This window comes from Pygoscelis adeliae, unplaced genomic scaffold, assembly GCF_000699105.1.
Source record: "Pygoscelis adeliae isolate BGI_AS28 unplaced genomic scaffold, ASM69910v1 Scaffold10, whole genome shotgun sequence".
NCBI lineage: Eukaryota > Metazoa > Chordata > Aves > Sphenisciformes > Spheniscidae > Pygoscelis > Pygoscelis adeliae.
The window spans coordinates 10219288-10236198 of record NW_008824053.1 but is presented as its reverse complement, the minus strand read 5'-3'; the positions used below and the strand labels follow the sequence as shown (position 1 = coordinate 10236198).

General features: G+C 37.9%; 1 protein-coding gene across 1 annotated transcript in view; it reads right to left on the bottom strand.

Annotated features, from left to right (window-relative positions):
• Positions 1–1825: 1825 nt before the first annotated feature.
• Positions 1826–16911, bottom strand: part of PIGK (phosphatidylinositol glycan anchor biosynthesis, class K) — a 70283-nt gene continuing 55197 nt past the window's right edge. Inside the window, exon 10 of the mRNA XM_009333845.1 lies at positions 1826–2433. Coding sequence (XP_009332120.1) covers positions 2317–2433 — 117 coding nt within the window. The 3' untranslated portion in view covers positions 1826–2316. The remainder of the gene's footprint in view (positions 2434–16911) is intronic.

The window sequence follows — 16911 nt, the reverse complement described above, 5'->3', positions numbered from 1 at the left end:
GGTCTGAGGAGTCTGAGTAAGAGTAATTGCAACTGAAGCAAGGCACAAAGCTCTATCAACTTCACTTCAGCCACTTTTTGAAGTGTGACAGAACTTGCCCATAAAATAAATATTTTATTAAAACTAGTCGTTACAATTGAAAAAGAGTATCAAAGCCTGGATTAAAAAAAGGAAAGTTAAGCAAATCCTCTAAGAAATTCTGTAGGATTCATTTTTATACCGTGTCTACACATTTCTATAGTGTCTCTCTGCATTTCTTTACAGTCTGTCTACAAGAGATCTTAGTTGATTGTCGCATTAGAAATAGCTGAAGGGGGAAAAAAAAAAGTTTTCTCATCTTAAGCAAAGTCACTGTGGTATCAGATTTTGGATACGAAGTCATTGCTTACGAAGGGTGCTCATCCAAAGAAACAACCCCAAAACCCAACACACTGTGAAGAGATCCAGAGATCCAGCACTCACACCCGTTCAACTCCTCCCTCTCTGAGGGAGGCACTTTCAGCCAGCAGAGCTTTCATCTTTCACATTAAGTTGCATTGTTGGTGGCAGGGGATACCTGTGCAGTAGTTACACAAAAACATCTCATCAGCAAATGGAGAAGAAATCTCTAGTATTATTTATCACAGAATATCAGTTTACGGAACTAAGGACAGTGGCGTAGGAATGCTTTCATTTTAAATACAGAGTAATTCCTATTCCTGGTGCTTAGCACATGCTACTGAAAATTTTTTTTTCACCAAAAAGCACAACAGAAAGTTCTCAGTACCATAACTTTATAGGGAGGTAGAGGTGTAGCAGGCAAGTGTTTACCTCCTGATTACGGATCATTTTGTACCTTTATCCTCTCCAAGCCTAGAAGAAAAAAAAAAGTATTTAATACTCAAGAGATGTACTACACTGCTGTTTTTATTGTTCTCTGGCATCAGCCCTTAGAAACAGCTGGAAGCCTCAGTGGCTGCCTTCTCTGTAGCCCTCCCAGTCAGTCTATACACACAGCTCTCTGAAAAGTTCGCTACCCCTAACCCGAGGCTATGATGCCACAATCAATGTGAAAGAGAAGAAAAGAGGACAACAAAAATGTTTAAGCACCCAAATTTGTTATGTTCTGTGCAATATGGAAATAGTCAATACCACATTCTAAGAAAAAGACATTGGCTCTGATATTATGTATGATTACAAATGATTACTAGTAACTTTCAGAGATAACGTATCTAGCATTTACACCATGTATGCATCGTGTAAGCTTTATTACGATTAAGCTGGAGAACAGGTTCCAAAAGCATACTGCAAAAGCTTCTCCTTGCTGACAGACTTGTTTCTATACATGCACAAATATGCTCTTCTCTTCACTAATATCAGTATGTTATACAGACAAAACCCGTTTAGCATACATTCATCAGTACATGTCCAAGAACAACAAATCAATATGCCAAAACAGAATTTACAAAACCTAGGTGATAAAGCTCATTTTCCAAGGGCTCAGAAACTACAGAATACAATAGTACAATTTATAACATTTTTCATCCTGATGCCAGAGTCAATTTTCCTCTGTGCAAAAATCCAGCGCACTGAAAATCCTGAAAGCATCCAACTCCATATCGTATGGAGTGAAAATACAACACCTCTGAAGGGTTCCTAATGGACATGGTGAAGTCACAGTTTCACTTTTTTTGGCATTTTTTGAAGTAGTTTCAGTGAGGTGATCATATATTTTTGTTTCACTTCCACCAACTCACAGAATCCTAGACTCAAAACTGCCTAAGGTGAAAGGACTCATCTAAAGGTTGTATTTAACAGGGAAGAAGAAAGAAGAAAAATAATCCATATATTCTAGAGTATTTTTATTTTTGTGGAGAAAGCTTTCAATACATCATGCCAAAGTCCGCAAAGTGGCTTAAGTTTTTATTGATAAAATGACATCTTACACAGCGTTCTGCACAATGTCTAGTTCTTTAGTGATAGGTTGACAACTTTAAGAATTACTTTGAAGTACGGGGGAAAGAATTTGCCCATTTACAATTCACAATCAACCTCAAATTGTTACTGTGTTTAGGTCCCTCCTCTTTTTTAAGTTTAACCAGAAAGAAAAATTGCTCAGAAAAGCATTAAAATATGTTTAAAACAAGACAAAATTAAAAGAAGTCTAACATTAAAACCATTTGTTAGACTCTTCTCAGAAAAAGGTGCAGAAGAGATGACTTCAAAAGAACCTTTAGAAGCGAGATCTCAACACTGTTTTTCTACACATACAGAGCACTCAGATGACACCAATGAATCCAAAGCAGCAGTCAAAGCAATCATCTTGCTTGCTCGAACTCAGAAGACGTGTTTCATGTGCTTGATTCCATATGTTTTGAAGAAAACCATGATGATCAATGCCCAGAGTCCTAAAATAAATCCTCCAGGAGGATGCCAGTCCTTTTGTTTTGGTTTCTGAAAAGAAGAAAAAACAAACAAAAAGAGAAAAACAAAGAATTCGTACTTAGTTTTCACATTAAACAGGCACTGTGTTTATCAAGTGCAAAAAAAAAAAATTCCCTGCAGTAGAGAGAAATACCAATAAGCTGTATTTCTTCATAAAGTAGAAGCATCTTTCTTCTTGATGTGGTGGAAAGGCTGACGGGAGGTGAGCTGCCACTCAAGCAGGGAGGTTAAGTACCACAAAAAGGCCACTAGAACTGTGCCCCCACTTTGACGGTGCCTATCAGCATTGTGGGACAGTTTCAAACTCATTTGTTTGGACAGAATCTCTCTTATCTGGTCTCATGTTAATACGAGAGAAAAATGCTGCGAGTACGAAAAACAGTTCCTACAAGTGAAAATGTGAAAGAGAAAGACAGTGGGTTTTTTCCACTACCTAGAATGTTTTCTACAGCTCCTTTTGTATTCAGAATTATGTGAATAAACAGATATCTAACCACGTAAGAAGCTCAGATTCATTATTACAGGAGTATCATAAAACAAAATAGGATTGTTTTTAATGTCAATCACATTTCCCAGGGGCCTCATTGAGTCTAACTGCCTTTCCTTAATGTAGAAATATATTCTGCAATTCAAATACCTGTCCCTTCAACCATTTTTTCCACCTTCAGTAAAAAGCAATACACTGCAATTTGTTAAGGCCTTTTCTATCTCACACTTAGCAGTAAGACAAGATAAAACTTGTTTATCCTCTTCCTCCTCATATTTAAAAAAAATTTCAGATACTCCATATTCAGTGAGAAATGGATTGTAGAAGATGAGAGCTGCCATGTGCCCCAAGATCTGTCTCTGAGGCCAAGAATAAGGTGAAGCTATATGAATGCAAAATTTTAGTTAAGAATATCATAACAAAAATATCAGCATTACAGTATTTAGAAGTATAACTCAGTCCCTCATGCCTGTGCCTACTCTTGCCCTCAGCAAGTATGCTTTACAGATCTTCTCGGCAGACAGAGATGATTTACTATTACAATAATAAATACTGAAGTGCTTGCTGAGCTTTTTATTCCTGCCTTGCTGAAAGATTTGCACTATTTTGTCCTTGTATAGAACAAGACACAAGGGGCACAGAGAGTATTTTGGTTTTGTTGCATTTAAGTCAAATACAAAATTCTCTTTCTGCCACGTGAGTAACTATTACAAAAGATGGTGCTGTTTCAATTTCTGTGTGAATGTGCATACCGAAGCTTGTTGTTCCCCACTAAATGTACCGGGTGGCTGGTGAACTTTAATGCAATAAGGAACAGTTTGCAGCATCTGTTCTTTCAAAACACCTTTCCTATCAACCAGAAAACAATGTCTGTTGATTGCTCAGCTGCCATTTTCTAAGCTGCATAGTTTTAGCTTTAGGATTTTTCTCTAAGTACTGTGCTTGTAATTAAAAAGTATAACAAATAGCCATGTCACCTGAGACACCCGAAAAACTTGGCACTCTGAAATATTAATGATTTTACTCTGCTACAGGAATCACAGAACCAGCATTATCATTTACATCAGCAACAACAAAACCAAAGATACGAGCAGAGATGGTGTCTATATATGCAAACCACTCAATTTCCTAAGAAGCACTCATCAGCTGCAGTGTATGTGCTGTTGGTAATCTGCCACCTCGCTGATACTCACAACCACACGTCTCCATATAAACACCTCCGAAAATCAACTCTGCACGTTCAAAAAGGCTGCCAGCACACCTCGCTTCTGAAAGTAACAGCACACGACACTTCTCCACACAAAAGAACTTCCTTGTTTAAATCCTCCTAATTAACCTGTAACTTTGTATGCATATTGCAGTGCCTGTTTCATCAATCTCTTTGTACTATCAATCTTTCCTTTCTTGGATCTCAGACAAATTCCTTACCGCAAAGTGGCACCTGACCCTTCTAGACAAATGACTTCAATTTGCAGTCAGTGACACTAAAAGCCTCTCTTCTCCTATTTTGTATAGAACACGTAATTTAATTTCTTTAAAGAATTTATATGAATAAATATTTATAAGGTGATCTATTAGTATGGTTTTACATTTTGTCATGCCATGTACTGAAGCCTCCATGGAATTCCGCAAGCGAACGGAGGCCAGCGCAGCAGTGGCTCCGCATTGGGAAATCAAGGACATATGTATGGTCAGTTTAAAGCCATGGGATGCAACGTTAAAATGTGAAGGATTAAAAACATGAAGGCATGACAAAAAAATACATATGAGACCATACAAGAGCTATATACTTAGTCATCTTAAAAATAGATTATCTTAATGAGAAAGGTTTACAGATCCACAAACTGAAATCTACACATAAATATTAAACCACAATAAAAGGGCAAAGAGATGCAACTCTATTGTACATATGTAAGTCAATAGTGAGGTTAATTGAGCACAAAATTATATTGAAATATGCCAGTATTTTCCACTAGGGGCACACAGACATCAAAACCTTATGAATACCTAAAACGGGATTACACAGATTCACGTCTAAACCTACAAAGTACACCTGTAAGAGCTGAAATAGGTATTTTCTTTAACTTAATCATAGATTCCCAAGAAAGTTCATCACTGAATTAAAAATGTAATTAGCTTTTGAATTGACAGGTTAATCCTTCTAAAATCACAACAAATATAACATAGATAACTTCAGTAACAAGTCTTTGTCCAGATGGGCACGTCAGCTAAGCAGCAAACAGCACTGAAGCTCCTTTACAAAAAGTTGCATTTTGCACCTGTGAATCACACCCATCTACATGATAGATGGCGTCGCTGCTTCCATAAATCACGTCAGCAAATTGTACTTGTAACATAGGCTGGCAGAGAGCTTTCAGCCAGCACCACTGTAACAGCAGACCCAACAATTCTTTCCCCTTGGCACAGTTGCGTCACTACCACAAGCACTGCCGGTGTGCCTACATCAGCGAGGAAGCGTGGCATCACTCCAAGCTGTCACAGCTATGCCAGCAGTCTTGCATAATGAAGTCAGTGGCCAAGGCGGGATGCCCTTCTATAAACATACGTGAGCCTCAACGGTATTGCTGCAGAAGCTGCTTTGACTATTCTGTGCAGGCAGGCAGGGAGAGTCACAGACATCTCTCCTAATGGGAAAAAACTATTAAAGTAAGAAAGAATCACTTTAATAGCAAATGAAAAAGTTTCCTTTTTAGACCCACATACTGGAAAAGGTTTAGAACAGACAGAATTTCCTTCTGTGCTTATAGCAGTTCTGTGGCCATAAGAAATCCCTAGATAAACAATCCCTTTATATCAATTTTAGGACTGATCAGAAAGCATTAGTGAATATAAAGTTTTTCCCAGATTCCTAAAAAAAATAAAATATCAATATTTATCCTATGAATGTTGCCTAGTTCAGGGTCTTACTCCAGCAAATGTTGGTGAAAGTCAGGCATTTTTTCACTTGCGAGAAAATGCTAAATGGACAAAAAAATGTTGTGCTGCAGTTTTTTAATTTGCAATTAATTATGTATCTTTATTATGCCTAAATTGATGTGAGAATGCATACTATTAAAAGACTACAGATTGGTTGCAGTACTTACAAATTATGCATAACTTTCTCATATCTGGGACTGATCTGGAGGAGCAGAGGCAATAGCTCTTTTGGCGCAAGTTATTCTGAACTTCACTGTTGCAGTACCCACTTAAGAACTTCATATACCAAGTACTACTTGTGTAACCCCAGGTTTTGTGATTTACGCCACAAAACAACCCATTATAAACGCCCTCTTTAGCCCTACAATAACAGCAGTAACGCATAGAGGTGAAATGCACATAGAAAATGGTATAATGTGTCATGAACAAATACATTTAGCAGCTTACGGGCTAGTCATTATTGAATTGCTGGAGATTCCAAATTAAAAAGATAGGTAGCTAAGCAACAGTAAGCTTCCTCCTGTGAACAGTTTTCTGTTGTATGCTCTCTAGTTCTGGTAGACTCATTATCCTGTGGAACTTAAAAACAGTTAACAGAGAGTTGCTCCAAGTACTGTAATTATGGATAGGATAAAACAGTGTATTTTCAAACTGGATGGGTCTGTAGGGACCCAAATGGAAAGTATCCAAGACTTTCAGTGAAGGTGTTTCATAAAACATGCAATACTTGTTACTCCAATTAAAATGAGTTTTATGCAAAAAATAATGAAGAAGTATTAAAGCTGAAGTGGTAATTAGATTAAGAATGGTTTCATTTTAAAATGTTACATCAGAACAGAAATAAGATTTAAAACATCACGTATTAACATTTCACATGGAAAACACTGTGTTAAATATCATTATAATCCAACCCTACAGTCCTCTTCCAACAGAACTCCCTTTGCATTAGTGTCCTCAATAAGGACAAAAACATTGGTACAGAAAGCTTTGGGTTAAACTCAGAATCGACATTTGGATGGTAGCAGTAGAGAAAGCAGTGCATACAGCCAGGAATGTAGTAATTCCCAAATGGAAAAGGGATACGCAAATTCCTCTGTCTCCTCCAGCATCTTATTCCAAACAGGGCTTTAAGAAAGTGGGCAAAACCTTAAAAATGAATGTGCACATCATCCTTGTTACAAGGGATGTTCTCCCCAGCCTGAGGCAGATGGCGTGTGTTTGTACCACGGGTGCAAAATATCCATATGTAACTGCACAAAAATAAAACATTAGAAGTGCTGTCATTGAAGTGGCAGCTATCATATTTCAAATTAATCCCTGCTTAATTCTCTCTGGAGTTTCAGTGCAGAGTGCCCTAGACCCAGTTTTGGCCTATTTATTGCAGCACACGTGGTATAAAATATCACCCAGGATTCTGGGGCTGCCTGGCAGACAGCAGCAGCTACGGCACTGGGGGGAAATCCTGTGCACACCCCTCTGTGGGGTTCTCCCCTCTACTAGTCTTGGGGGTCAGCAAGCACTCGCAGGAAAGTGAAGCATGCCTGCTGCTTGTCTGTGCAGTGCTCGCTGTCGTTATTAGATCATTGGGGTGAATTTTATGTATTTTGGGGTGTAAATTTCTAAGTTTTCTTCTTGGTCATTCTCCATTTAAATGAACATTTCTATTTCTTCCCTTGCAATACCAAAGGTTTTCTTTCCTGTTTCTCAAGATACCTAATTTTATGTTAGGGTCTGTGTTGAAGACCAGTATTGAAATCTGAAAAAAGAAAGATCCACATTTCAAAACAGGTCTTTGAAATCCAAGGCCAACCTCAGATCCAAAACTGAAACAACCCACCTGCTTCTCGTCTCAGAAAAAAAACCACCGATCTCAAACTGAAGGACAAGGAAACTCCTTGGAAAAGCCAAATTCTGCTATGCAGTGCACCGTGCCAATAGCACATTCTATATTTCCTAGAGGCACTCCATAACAATTCAGGTGTACTTGCAATTCAAAATTTCAAACTGGGTAATCCTCTCATGACAAAGCACATAATGAAGTTTAATTTCAGAATGAATTTATATGTATCAGAAGCAAATCACAGCATAAAGTACGTCCTCAAAGCTTTTGGTGGAAGTATGCACTTAAGTAATTTGCCAGTTACAGTTTGGATTTGGGGTCCTCGCAGGGAGGTGGGGGAACTCAAATAACTCCAGCCATCTAGTAATAGTTTAATCCTCTTTCATGCCCACAGCAAGATTAAAGTCATAAAAGAACTCCAACATAAACGGTGCCTGTTAATCTGCAAAACAATTTAAAGCGCTTTTGCCTAATCTCCCAGTTTGTATTTATTAACCACAGTGCCATGATTACGGATATCTCCAATATTAATAAAATAATGAAGAAAGTTCACTCATCGACAACAAAAACTCATGAAGGATACGGGAAAGAACAGCATTCTAACTAATTAACATATCAATGCCAACAACTGCATTTTAAGTATTTACTTTGAAAACTGTATAACCACCATAATAGAAACTACAATACTGTTATGATAGCTTTAGTTTTTCATTTCCTTCTAAAATATGTAATCTATAAGGGCTTTTTAGAAATGAATTTCTACTTATTATTCTCTACTTTCAGTGTTATCTCTCAGCATTACATAGCACTTTAAAGTGCTTTTAGTGGTTTAACAATTATTCATTAATCTTCCAAACTGTGATACAATACATAATATACTACCTCTAATCAGAGGGAGCCTTCCCAGCACCTGGGACCCAGTGCAGTTTAAGTCCCAGACAAGCCAGCGCTCAGATGAATGATGCGTGCCTGGCAAACACAATAGGGTTCGTACTAGGGGCCTCCAAACCAAGGGGCCTAACAAACACAGCTCTGTACTGGCAGCAGTGCGCTCACACCTATCTTCGACAGACTGGCACAGCAGAGGTTTTACCTTTGCTGAGGTACAAGGCTGAGCTCTTACCTGCTCAGCTACCAGCAAGTTACATTATGGAACTCATGTATGCTTTACGGTGGAGATGAAAAAAGTCACAATATAAAGCTGTATTTAGAAAAAATCCCAACTACATCTATTTAAGGTATATTAAGCAAATTGGTTTTTGTATTTTAATCAAATTCATACTCTTATATGAAGCCATAATCATGATTTTTCACAAAAGGGCACCTAAGTCCACAGCAAATGTATGAATTACATTTGCAAACACAAAGCTTCATGCCAACTGAAGCATGCAAAAATAGAAGATGAGCAGCTTAATTAAGTAGACTCAGTATACAAAACTTGGCCACCGCTACTTTGAGAAGCATCCTTCTTTCTTAATATGTTTATATTTAATTAATTTAAACAAGAAGAGGATTATTAGCAAAAACAAGACTAAAGGCCTTCAGTGCACAGTGCCATGCCACAAACAGGAAGATAAACTTCTTGAGGTCCTTACACTTGAGTGGTTCAGAAAACAACACAAATACGCACTAGCGAGGCAGACCTCAGCGGAGAGGACCCCTAAAAATGATCATATAAAAAAGCAACTCACTTGCTGCTACCAAAACTTTGGGTTAAGCAGACAGAAACAAGAACAAAAGAACTGAAAAGGGTGTGTAGAAGCTACTAGAGGGACAAACATATTTTGTAATCACAAAAATACAATTGCGTATGTAGGGCCAAGCTATTCTCAGAGCACTATTTTTCCAAGCATTCTCAGAGCACTACTTTTCACTTTCCCCTGGGAAAAGATTATCTCAAAGTCTTCTACGGTGCAGATCTTGTTCATACAAATACAATGTCGCGTTGCCAGCGGGAGCAGAACCAGACCCAACCTCCCAGCTCTGCAAGGACAAGGCAGTACGTGCATGCATGGGCTCCTACCTGTTTCAGTCTGGGATGATTACTCCAAGTACCAGCCTCACCCAGCCCAACCTTTCTAAGGAGCGCAGCACTCCTGTGTCCTCCTTGGAAATCTAACTTGAATTTCCCATAGCCTCTCTCTGGACCACAAGGTGAGTCCATTCAAATGCTTTTAAATCAATACGCTCTGAGGCAGGTTTTTTCTTAATCCCATAAAATTAATTGTATGCCTTAGAACTTCCATTATGAAGTATAATTTTGATCATTCAAATTCAAACAAAATTGTTTTTGTTTATATGGAGAAACCATGATGTTCATAAATTGCTATGCTATTCCTTTCAAAGTAGTAGTGATGGTTCTAACCACCCATTTTTTTTCTGGATATCCCATGAGTATCTATTCATTTATTTCCAGGTGACAGGCTGTATTAACAACAGATGTTAGACAACATTACATCTTATACTCAATATGCCATACTGAGTACAAGATCTAATCAAATATCTCAACAGCTACATTTTAAGAACTGGAATCCAAATAAATATCCCTTATTCACGTAGTTTTTACTGCTCATTTTTTAAATCTCTACAAGTATAATTTAAAAAGTTCTCCTTTCCCCGAGCTGTGTGCTACATTATACATGCGTGCAGTAAAGCTCCACATTTTCTAGCTCCAGCTTGCACAAAACAGCATTACATTTAAGAGGCAGGCATGAAAAAATGGATGGAGGGAGAAGCAGGGCTGAGGCAAAAGGTGCCTGCACATTTGTATGAGCAAGATCAAATATGGCTGTGTTTTTATTGCAAAACATTTTCATTTTCAGTGAGAAACCAGTGTATTACAGCTGGTGATGGATCGGTTTGTTCCCCACCACCCTCCCGCTTTTAAAGGCAATTGTTGTATTCAGTAGTTTCGCACTCATATGCCAGACAAGTATGCTCACCCAAGTTTATGTTGCACATACTCTCTATGTGAGCAGAAAAAAAGGAAAAGGAAAAAGAACTACTCTGAAATATCAACCTAACACTTTTGGCTACTCTAGCTGCCATACAACCTCGAAAACAAATCATAAAACATGGACACAGCAGTAATACAGACACTTAGTGGTTGCACATAATTACACCTACACCAGAAAGCCATTTCTGTTACGCTTGTATGTCAATGGAGTCCCAGAGAGCAGATCCATTCCTGCAAGGGTTTTTTATAGGCACCTGCCATTAAGAAAGAATGGCAGATTTATGGTATCATAAATATTCACTGTTCCCACACGACATTTGCATGACACTAGGTTCATCAGTCAAATGCTATGTGGGGCTCAACAAAGACCATCTTTCCGGAAGAAAGAATGAGTGCAGCTGAGTATACACCCTCCCAGACTACCACATGTAACATGTACAGTATCAGCATCTTTCCAAGAGGGGAAGTCTTCAAAAAAGATAAAACCACAGATGGTCTTATCTAGTGGCAAACCAGTTGCACCTTTCCTGCTACCATCTAACTAACCACAGGTTACTGCCCTACTGATGTCATGTTGCCATTCAGTCCCCTGTAAGTATTACTTATCATCTGTTTGTCAGCCATGTATTTGTAGATGGTCTTTCGTGTTAAGCACTCCCTCCTTAAAATATGTGATCTCTCACTAATTCACAGAGCCCCACCACAGGAGCCAGGCTTCTCCAGGAACACCGAGCCAGAGGAGACAGCTGTCAGTGTGCGGGGCCTTTAGCCCTGGGGGGAGGCTGAGGGGAGGAGAGAGCTGGCTATGGCAGGGTGCCACACACCGGGCAAGAAAGCCAGTCACTACAGAAGCAATCGCTTGCACAAAGCTGAATCACAGCCTCACGCAAAGAATTTGCACAGGAACGACGATGCGGGATGCTGTCTTGTCTGTCCAACAGTACGAACACAACTGCTCCATTACTGGAGTCTTCCTTCATTTACCCCTTCCATTCATTCTTCAAATGGAAATGATTTCATCAAATTTCAACCCTCTGAATTATTTAGGAAAACAATTCTAGACAGAGCACTAGAGAGCAGCCTGCCAATATCTCTATCTCTGGCCATTCATCAGTCCTGTCAAGAGCTTGTGAGTTACATTGCCGTGCTCCTCACAGCATGCTATCGAAGGGTAAACAAAATATAATTAACTTAACACAAAAAAATCACCAGTAACACCTCACTAAGTTTACACGGTTAAGTGGCATAAATGTGTGAATATATTTGGAGCTAACAGTGCCTTCACCTGAGGAAAAATGTTCAGAAAGGTATCTGCCATCACAGCACTGCAAAATATGCCAAGCTAAGATTGGTAACATTTATATTTTTTCCTTATCAATGTGAGCATATTGGTAACAGCTACTTTTTATGCTGCATAAGCCCAGAAGAAATATAGTAGATACAAGAAAAAAAAACTTAACAAAACTATTACTGCTAATTTTACTACTCACTGAAATACCATTTAAATAAACACTATCAAAGAAGCTGTCACATGTAAACAATAAAAAAAGTAATGATTAATAAAAACTGTACAAGATTATGTAAGAAATGAAAATGTTACAGAACACTGAACTGACACCAGAAAATGGAATTAAATCTTGCATCTTGGACAAGCTACTATAACATACTTCAGTAATTTGCTTTATATAGAAAGGTCCCGATCCTGCATATATTTAGTGACAGGTAACACAAACTAAGTCAAGAATTTCGTTTTACACTCAAATTACACATGTGCTTACACACACTAACATTGTTTCTATGCCCAGTGCAATCAGTATTAGGCAATAAAATAAGGAATAAAGACTAAGAAATACTTTGCCCTTTGCCTAAGGATCTAACAGCATCCCCTCCTTTCCCTCCACTCCACACACACATCCATGCACACCCTTGGCTTTCTTATTCCTGGCACTATTATTTCAGGGACACAAATACAACACACCAAACCTGTAAACTGGAGAACTAATTTAACAGCCAGAATAGATGCTGACCCTCCTATCCAGGCCTCATCTCACAAAAACTGCACGACCATTTTGTACTTTTAGCTGGGCGGTTCCTGTTCACAAGCTTTTGGGGGGAGAAGAGCTAAGGAAGACTGAGACCACTCTAAGGTACAAGAAGTTGAAAGAAACTGAAAGTGCGTCTTGACAGAAGCCATTCAGCAGCGTCAGGAGAAGCGATAAAGCAGAATACGCCTCACCCCCGAAATATAGCAGATCTCTCTCTTTTCACCAGTTTCTACTGCAGACAAAGCCAGAAAAATTCTGAGCAAGTTGGGCATAATTTGGGGATGCCAAAAGCAGCTCTTTCATAACTGAAAGAGGCTTCTGCAGAAAAATGAACTGAAAGGTAGGAAAGAGGCCCTTTCACTGCATATAAAAACAAAAGCCTTACTAATCAATGACCACTTAGGAGTATTGCTTACTTTCACATTCGCCTGTAAGTCTCATTCCAAATGCAAACCTTGTTCCACCAAAGACTCCTCCTATGGAACAGCAAAACCGATCACCAAAATTAAAGCAACTCTGTAACTGTATTTCTTCTGTTAAATACTGTGTTTACTAAAAGAAAATGTGATTTTCATTTACTATTAAAAGGTTTTGCTAAATCAGTTTTCCTTTAATTAGGGAAGTCCTAAAACTTGTTTTAGATCAAGTATAATTTTTAAACTACTACCCTAGCACTTTATAGGCTGTTACGATATATAGACAAGATTTATAACTTTTTAATTCGCTAATGATTAACGAAATAGATACAGCAGTAGCTCTTCATTCCATGATATTTTCAGCTTTTAATTTACTTTAAAAGACAATGAATAAAGTTATTAAGTAACTTTTTTTTATGTAGACTTTTACTGCTACTGTTTACTATAGTAATTATGAAGATGATAGTCTCTACAACCCCAAAATTCTACTGCTAGGAATTATGCTTTCTCACTAAGGTTTTTGTAGTTTAATTGTCTTCATGTAATATTGATATTCGGTAGTTGGATGTAATTAAGAATAGGGGAACCATTCTTAGAATACTATTCCAATCCATCAGGCAAATTTTCCATGATATCAAAATTTTCATCTACTTAATTAGCACACCTACTTCTTCTGAGCCTAAATGCACCTAAACTATATTTTATGATGGCCCAAGGAAAAAAGAAACCACAACACATCAATTATGCCTCCACTCAATTGTACAACTATTTTAAAATGTGTGAACAGTTAAGACAAAATTGAAAAATTACCATAATAGGCTTTTGACACTTCCCTGCTTAAGCAAAAATTAATTCTAACTCCCTGTTTTTATGCAAAGCCTTTATAATTTCTCTAATCTCAAGTTCCCAGGAGAGAGAACACAATACTTTCAAGTATAAGAGTGTGAGGCTTGGCATCTTCTCTTTTTAGTTATGCAGTTTATTTGATGGAAGTCTAAACTGCTAAGCCTCCCTTCGTGCTTAATATAAGCCATCCTCAGTGGAAATACAAGTTAATTTAAGTAACATGATGTTTTAGGAAGAACGCGTTCTCTTGCACAGAAAGCTTCACTAAAGCAAGGCTTTTTTAAATGCAGCATCCCTTTCCTGAATTGCTCTAGAACCTGTAATAAACTAAAAAGCAGCAAAATTTTTAAAAGGTACTTTTACATGTGAAACATCATAAACATAAAAACAGTCTAATGGCGTAACTTATTTATCATTTTACTGTATGTTTTTCAGTTTCATCTTGCATCGTGCATGAAGACATTCACCAATGTAATGAATTAGCGTGTTCTAAGCATAAGACATTAAGCATCTTCTGTTTTATTAATGGTGACTATTATTAAAACCTACTGCTTATGTTACAAAAGTAAATCAGCTATATCGTTGGTATACACTTCCACAGACAGTAAGGTGTGTGGATCACATACTAAATTCGCAGAGTTATTTTATACATTTCTTTGCCCTCAACCACAGTTGAAATATTTGTACATCGGATACTATGCTGCAGCCGCACATGGTGTATTATGATGCCTACAAACCTATTAAGGTCACAGAAAGCTTGTGCATATATTTAGTCTATTCCCATGAGAGGCAGAGGTATATTATTTGCATACCATTATGCACTGAAAACCTATTCAGTTATCCCCACTGGAGACAACTCACCACAGTGACCTAAATAGTATTCACTTTTCCAATATTTGAAGGAACAGCAAATAAATGGGACCCAGTGCAGACAAATCCAAAAAGACTCAGAACATCTAAGAATCCAGGCTTATATACAGCAAATGCAAATGAGTGCAAACCAGTGTATCACAAAAAAATCTCATGGAAGCAAAGAATGATGAAAAAATTGAATTATATGCTTAATAGAGGACTACAATGTTGAGAGTGAAAATGGCTGGAGAGATAATTTTAGCAAAAAAGCTCTGACATTAGTCAAGCTTATTATGACCACAAAGGAGAGCAAAGGAGTCTCAAAACACAGAACACACTTAAAAATAACCTCCTTACATTTGCAGCGACAGCAGCAGTTCTAATATCAGCTGCCCAAAACAAAGCGAGGTAGCTATTGATATTTTATCTATAGCACTGTGCAACAATTCACATGACATTAGCAATTGAGACCCCTGGGACACGTACATATTGCTTCTGCAATAACAGCTGTAATATCATGCATACTTTCTGTAATCACATATGTGTACTAACATGCCGTAATTGTCCTCCTCGTTTATATTCCCCCCATAATTACAATATTTTGATTAAACATCTACCAGCCTCTACTCACTCCCTTTTTCTAGTCATCCTTCCTGCTTGCAATATAGCCACAAAGGAGGGAGAATATAAATAAAGTATCTATGTGCTCTGTGCAGAAAGTCAGAAGAGATTAATGTAACGCTCCTTTATGGCCTTAGTCTACAAATCAGAATCTCTCACTGTTAACCTTGTTTTGCTTTTTGCCAACATGGTGTGTGAAGTTTACTTTAAGCTGTATTTTTGAACCTGCCTCTTTCTGTAAAGCTCTGAGCATAGCTACAGCACAAGAGAAACAGTAACCAGTGTCTTAAAATCAGTTACGAGCAGGTTGTAAAGCACAACAAAAGGGGATCATAGCACAATCAAGTCCAAAGCCAAAATAAAGACATAGAAAGATCAATAGTGCATATTGAAAGGTTTGTGTGTACAGGATCGTCAAACACATGGCTGATTCAGTTGAAAAAAGCACAAATAATTTGTTTTTAATATAAGAAATGTAATAATTTTTAGAGTTCATGGTTATACAGCCACTACCGACCCTTCAAATGCAGTTATTTGAAGTTCAGATGAGCAAACCACAAAGATCTACAGCACTCTATAAAGCCTGACATGTTACAGTCACTTCCTGAACCCCTTCCTTCATTTTACATCTTAGATAGTGCTTATTAAAAAGAAACGATTACAGGAATTACCTCTTAAAGAAGCTGCAAATCCAATGTAGCACCTCTAACAATTATAGCTACTATAGAGTCGGGGTATCTTTTAATATATTTTTTAATAGTACGTCTGACAATTCTATATGCTGGTGGGTATGAAACTGATGTCTCATAATCCATGAAATGGATGATGCTACATTCACATATAATGCCTCATATTACCAGTATTCTCAAGGGCAAACTGAGCACTCCCATGATGTGCACAAAAGCCTTAAATTTATTTCCATTGCAACTTTACAGAGTAACAATTATTTTCACTCTCTCTCACCTGCTCATGAGAAATATAAACAAAAATTTGCAGGGAATATACATACACTTTATCAATTTTGGCTGATACTATTTTAGCTGGCTTTAGAATTTCTGTAGTCACATACCCAGCCAGGCTGAAAAATGCCTTTTTTTTTTTTGTTTTAAAGCAGTAGTTTTCAGCTAACTGCTGTGCTTAATGAGCGCAAGACACTAACAGGAATGGGGGACAGTGGAGTGTGGCCACTTGAGGGGCAGCCCCTAGTTAAATTACTCCAAGTTGCCTGTCAAACTGATCTCCCACCCTGTGTCAAAGAAGAATGAAGATACAATGCCAATCTTTAAAGGTAAGGGTTTTCCTAGGTCAGGGAAAGAAAAAAAGACGCGACCTCAGAAAACTGAACAGTTTGGTGCTATGCTTCTTTGTCCAAACTGCCAGATCTGTACAGCCTAAAACGGTCATTTTGAAAACACCGCATCAGTTACATCCATTTCAGCTATTCCATCTCCCTGAAGAAGTGACTATCTTTGAGGGAGAGCATGGTC